This window comes from Gekko japonicus, unplaced genomic scaffold, assembly GCF_001447785.1.
Source record: "Gekko japonicus isolate JY-2015 unplaced genomic scaffold, Gekko_japonicus_V1.1 scaffold898, whole genome shotgun sequence".
In the NCBI taxonomy this organism is placed as follows: Eukaryota; Metazoa; Chordata; class Lepidosauria; order Squamata; family Gekkonidae; genus Gekko; species Gekko japonicus.
Genome location: NW_015160238.1, coordinates 241,125 through 247,124, shown reverse-complemented (window position 1 = coordinate 247,124; position 6,000 = coordinate 241,125). Strand labels below are relative to the sequence as shown.

General features: G+C 45.8%; 1 protein-coding gene across 1 annotated transcript in view; it reads right to left on the bottom strand.

Moving 5' to 3' along the window:
* Positions 1 to 6,000, bottom strand: part of ZMYND8 (zinc finger, MYND-type containing 8) — a 105,040-nt gene that overhangs the window by 28,826 nt on the left and 70,214 nt on the right. Inside the window, exon 14 of the mRNA XM_015413097.1 lies at positions 4,887 to 5,384. Coding sequence (XP_015268583.1) covers positions 4,887 to 5,384 — 498 coding nt within the window. The remainder of the gene's footprint in view (positions 1 to 4,886; positions 5,385 to 6,000) is intronic.

Genomic DNA, 6,000 nt, shown 5'->3' with positions numbered 1-6,000 from the left:
TGGGCCTCCGATATCGATACTGCTGTTGGAGTGGGAGGCACTTTAAGGGCATTGCCCAGTGCAGACACCGCTTCCTTCCCCTTCTTCGCCAACTTCAGGGACTTGGAGGTGCCCTTCTTCGCGGACTTATGAGCCTTACTTGCCTTAGTCTTCTTTTTGACTGGCGTGGAAGCGGATGATTGTGCCTTCGATGTCGGGAGCTTCAGCTTTCGGCGGTCGACATTGGAGGCAGGCTTCGATGTCGGAGCTGTCGATGTCGATGGTCTCTCCTCCATCGCTGAGGTTGGAGCAAGGGCCGATTCAAGCAGCGCCAGTTTAAGGCGTGCAGCACGTTTTTTTCGCGCTTGATTGGAGAAATGCGCACAGTGACAACAGGACTCTGGCTGGTAAGACTCTCCGAGGCAAAAAATGCAGAGGGTATGATGGTCAGGAGGAGCAAGTTTGCTGCCACAACCCTTGCACCTGATGAAAAATCCCCACTTCTTCTCCATAAAAGAAGAGGGAACGTTTGGGGGGGGGGTAGCCCAAAGGCCTGAGGTAAACTCCCCCTCAGCAGAAAAAAAAGTTTTTTAAAAAAAAGTGTTTTTGAAGAACAAACAACCAAAAATAAAAGTAAAAGAAAGTTTGGAAATAATTCCTAAGAGCTGTGAGGCGAAAGCTAACAGCGAACCGATCGGACCGACGAAGAAGAGGTCTACTCAACGCGGTGGTAAGAAAGAAACTGGTGCCCTCTGGGCATGCGCAGTGGTGTTTCTGCGCATGCCTGAGGGACTGGGCGTGAAAATCCATTAAAAGAGCTTGCTACAGCACCGATCGATCCAGTGCGTGCGCACTAGATCCCATGGGTGTGAAGCACAGAGACCACGTCGAAGATGCAAGAGTAGAACTGGAGATTGGATTAGGGAGGAGTCCTTTCTGCCACTCGCCCATCTCCAATCCTGTTTTTCCTGCAGTATGAATGGCTAAATACAGGAAGAAGTTTTAAAAGGACATCTGAGCCTGCAACTGCAAAGCTTTGCAAGCGGGAGAGAAGGATCATTCTCATTTTAATCTCTGTAGCTGCAGGCTCTGCTGTCCTTTAAAAACATTCTTTCTGGCTTCTAACTGCTCCCCCCCCCCCCCAGCTTGGGCCCTGCTTCTTCCCACTGCTTCTCTCAAGAACACCTGAGGCATCATTAACAGATGGGTGGGCACAGTGACTGAGAGGTAGGGGGCAGGCGGAGAGGAGGCGAAATTTCCTCCAACCAGTGTCAGTTTGTACAAACCACCTTTTAAAACATTCCTTAGCAACCCTGACAGACAAATAAATGGCCAAAGACAGCTGTGGTGCTGTGGGTGAATGTAGACTCATCTCAGGCTGAAGAAGACTGGAGCCCTGCAACCACACAATTCTCCATGGCAAGGTAAGAGACTGAACAAGCAAAGGTGCCTCAGGCTAATCCACTGATAAACCAACGGCCATTTAAACAGCTGCTTTTGGCAACAGAACTCAGAAAGAGTGGTACAAGACACTGTAGCACCTCAAGACCTGCAATACCCAGTAAGGCAATCTCTGAAATCGCACTTCACAGAAACAAAGCGGCTGTAATTCCCAGGCAAACTCCTCTTTGAAGCCAGCTTCAGTTGGCTGGCTGATTATGCACAAGAGAACTGAGCAAGGCTAGACAGTTCTCTTTTCAATGTTCAATAAAGAAAAAGGGGGAAACCAAGGGAAAAAGGGGAAAGTGGGCTCCAACTGTCACTTCCTTCCGATCATAGAAGGCTATCACAGAGCTACCTCTTCCCTTAAGAGGGCACCGCTCAGAACAATTGACATAATCCCTGCCTTTTTTGTCAGAAACAACAATCCCTCATCAATACCATACAGAGCAATACAATGCCAAAAGGACCTCACAAAAGAGGACGACCTGCCAAAATGAGAAAATCCAAAAAGCTAACAGTTACTGCAAGAAAGCCATTTAAACATTAACCAACTATGAAAAAGACATTAATAATATGCAACATTTTGTTGTGGGTCCCTACATGTTTGATATAGCAAGCAGGGGACCCACAAGGACTTGGAGGGGGATCTCATTTTCCCCTCTCCCATTGTTTCTTCTTCCCTCACCCAATAGTTTCTCCCTTTTGCTTGCATCCTTCTCTCCTTTCCTCCCGCCAGTCAACCCCTCTCTTCACCTTTCCCTTCTTCCCTCACTCTGGCAGTCTCTACCTGGAAACACTGTGGTCCAGTTGTAAGGTACTGGCAGCTGGGCCAGACCCAGCTGAGTGGCGGGTAACTTGCAAAGACTAACTAACCTACCTTTTATCTGCCCCCCCATCTCAAACTATATTTTTAATTATTTTCTTCATTTATTTCCTGCCTTTCTTCACAACGGGAACCCAATGCCGCTTGTATCATTCTCCCCTCCTTCATTTTATCCTCACAAGTTCCTTGTGTGGTAAGTTAGACTGAGAATATGTAACTGGCCCAAGTAATCACGTGAGCTTTCATGGTAAGTGGAGATTCGAACCTGAATCTCCCAGATCCTAGAATCCCCCAGATCCTAATCTGAAGCTCTAACCACTACATCACACTGGTTTTTCTTTGGTGGCTGTTGTTCAATAGCAAGCAGCCAGGCTTGGGTAAGTTACACAAGTCGGATGGTAGCAAGTCACCTGATGGTTGCTGCCAGGCCTGACCCTGATGACTCCTCCCTCAAAGGCCAAAACAGACCTGGAAAGGGGTATGCCCCTGACATTTACTGACAAAAACCAAGGCTTATAGGCTAGCAATACTGTTGTGGTTGCACAGCAACAGTCATTGAGGGAATATGTTTCTAAAAGCTAAAGATACTGTTTTAACCCCCCCCTTTTAAATTTCATATTTTTCTGCAAACCTGAGATGTTTTTCAGCATTGCGGCACTGCAGAAAGATCTGTCTGTTCATGGCTCCGATCTCTAGATTTAAGTATTCACAGATTTGGCCACATTGATAATTACATATATTGATGGCTCAATATGTTGGCGCTCCATCAGTACAGTCCAAAGCCAGGGAATGTGAAATCTGAGACAGCATATGCTGACTGGCCAATTTACATAGTTTCTTACAAAACACTGAGTTGTTCTACAATAATCATGAAAAATCTACTGCCTGCCATATAATATAGAAGCCAAGCAGAATACAAATAAAGTACTCTGTACATTATGATACAGGATCGTGAAATCCAGGGTACAATTACAAAATTTCAAGTCTGTGCTGTAAGTTAGTTTTCAGGGTATGGTTATCAAACCACTATTTCACTCATGAAGTTGTGGGCAACAGCTGCCTGGCAAGCAGGCCCATAGCTCACGCGGGGCCCAGCCCCCCCACGGGTTTTGCGAGCCCCTCCCCCGAACCTCTGCTCCCCCCCCCGATCGATGGTCTTGTTGCTGGGCGCCGGCAATCTGCCAAACCCCAGTAAGAGAGGAGGAGTACGGGCCAGCGGTAGAAGTTGTGGAGGACCACGGCAGCCACCAGCGTCTTGCCCAGGCTGGTGGACTTGCAGAGGAGTGTGTTGGCCTCCAGCGCCGCCCACACCTGGTAGCCCCGCTCCTCCACCCCCCCGGCCTGCCGGGAACAGCCACAGCCCACCAGCCGGGCCATCCATGAACCCGCCCGGGCACGGCGAGGAAGGGGGGGAGGAGGCTGCTGCACCCCTCACCCCCCCCCTGATGCCACCTCGGCCTCCAGCGCTGCTGCTGCCAGCCTCTTGTCTTCAGGTGGTGTCATTGCGGCAAGAGGTCCCAGGACAGGGCTAGACTCCCTTACTTTAAGGTAAGAATGATGCTTGCAGCCCCCCCCCAATTTCCCCAGGGTCCCCCCACTAAAAAGGTCCTAACCACGGGCCCGCTGGCAAGGGACACCACAGTAAGAAGACCAGAGAAAAAAACACCATGGATAGATTCACATTATGCATTGCAAGCATGGGAGGGAGGAACAATGCAAGCAGGCACACACACACCACATTTGTGACTGTGTAAATTGACTGAAAGCAGTGTTCAAATCATACAAGAGAGGAGGGGAGGAATACAGTTTCTTTAAAAAATCCACAGTTCCCTGACTCTCCTAAAATTTCATCCTCTCCTCTGGCTCCCCCCACTGATTTTCATAAATCCATCCCACATCCTGTTCTTACAGGGTTCTGTACATATTATTCATATAACTCTGTGGTCATCATGAGCCAGTTCTATCAGGGCATATCATATGTATAACTATTAGGGAAGTGTTTCTGAATCCCAAACCCTCTTCAGCTCAGACTACATAAGAGTTCCAATATCAACAACTTCCTAACTGCAGTGAAATGAGAAAACTAAGTCTATGCTGCCATTACCACTATTCTGTTGATACTTGTTACCAAAACAAAATAAAAAAACAAAGCCACACAGCATTAACCCTCTCCCCCTTTGTTCTTATTATGCTTGTGAGAGGTGCAGTCCAAAAGGAGAAACAGCCTTGCAATAGACTCTTTCTGAGAAGGGGTATCAGTGATACACAGTGGATTATTTTCTACACGCATCTGTATTCATACAATGAAAAATATATATCCAGAGGGGCCTCATCTTGTTCTGGGCTGGAATGTATCCTCCTGCCACTTCCTTAATTCCAGAATGGAATTTTAGGAATGTGTTTACTGTTTGCCTTCTGACTCTTCACCATATACATAACAAAAGATATGCTTTTCAAATTAGTTATATGAGCAGACCTCTCTTTTTTCTTTCAAAGGGAAAGAAAACATTTCCTACCCATTCCAGTAAAGAAGCCTTCATAACATATCAGGGTTTCAGGAAGCAGGGATGTTACTTTAACAATTAAGAAAGAGCAGTTCAACCCTTTAATGACTGTCACACATAAAATAAATCAATCCTACCTTCTTGCTTAGGAGGTGATTCCTTCAATTCTTTTTTGTTTTTCCGTCCCTCACGTCCACATTGGTCTTCCCCTAGGTCAATAACAAGTTCACTTTCTGAATCTGAGTCCAAACCAAGATGCACAGTAGGAGAGTCTGTCTCATCTTTACCTTTCAGCTTCTCCTTTGCTGGATGTGACAAACTTTTCCCCTTTTCAGGAAGTTCTTTATCAGAATCTACATTTGTCTTGTCTTTGACTGGGGTATCTGTTTTCTCCGCTTCAGAACTTGTACTTTTAATATCCTCTTTTTCCTCTGAAGGAGTTGGTGGTTTGGTTTTTTTTTTCACAGCTAGTGACTCTTTGTCACTTCTTGAACCCTCTTTTTCTTCTTCTTCCTGATCGTTCTTGGATTTCTGTTCATCATCACTAATATATTCACTATCACTTGAGTCTGATTTTTCAGAATCCTCTGAATCACTATGCTCTACTGCAACATCTTCAGAGATTTCATTGATCCCTAAGTATAAAAAGAACAATAAAATATGTTCCAAACTGGACGAAGGATAGCTTTATATTTATATGCAGACGTATAGACTCTTTTTTTACTCTGCTTCTTTACTACAAACCTTAAAAACAGCTATATAAATCCATCCTCTTGTCTGTGCCATGCATTACTCTATCAGAAAACAAAGTTAGGAGCCTCAAAATTGGCCACCAGCTTCAGGATGATCAAGGGACTTGCAGTGCCAAAAATGAAGGGAATTAGAACCTCCTGGGCCAATCTCAAGAGACCCACATGCACCCTGCTTTTTGCATTAGAAGTCACTATTCTATTTGGAAGGCACAACTCATCAGAAAATAAAAGCTAAGCATTTGAAAATTTGGCAAAAAATTCAGGATGATGATGGGAGTTGCAGTGCCAAAAATGAAGGGAACTGGAAGATCCTGGCCTGGGTTATCTGCAAAAGCCCCCAACACTATTTGAATAAAAGCCAAGGTCGTCTCTGGCAGATATAACTCAACAGAAAGCTAGGATCCTCAAAACTGGCCACCAGCTTCAGGATGATCATGTGAGCTGCTGTGCCAAAAATGCAGGGAATTGTACCATGCTGGCACAGAGTAGCTCCCAAATA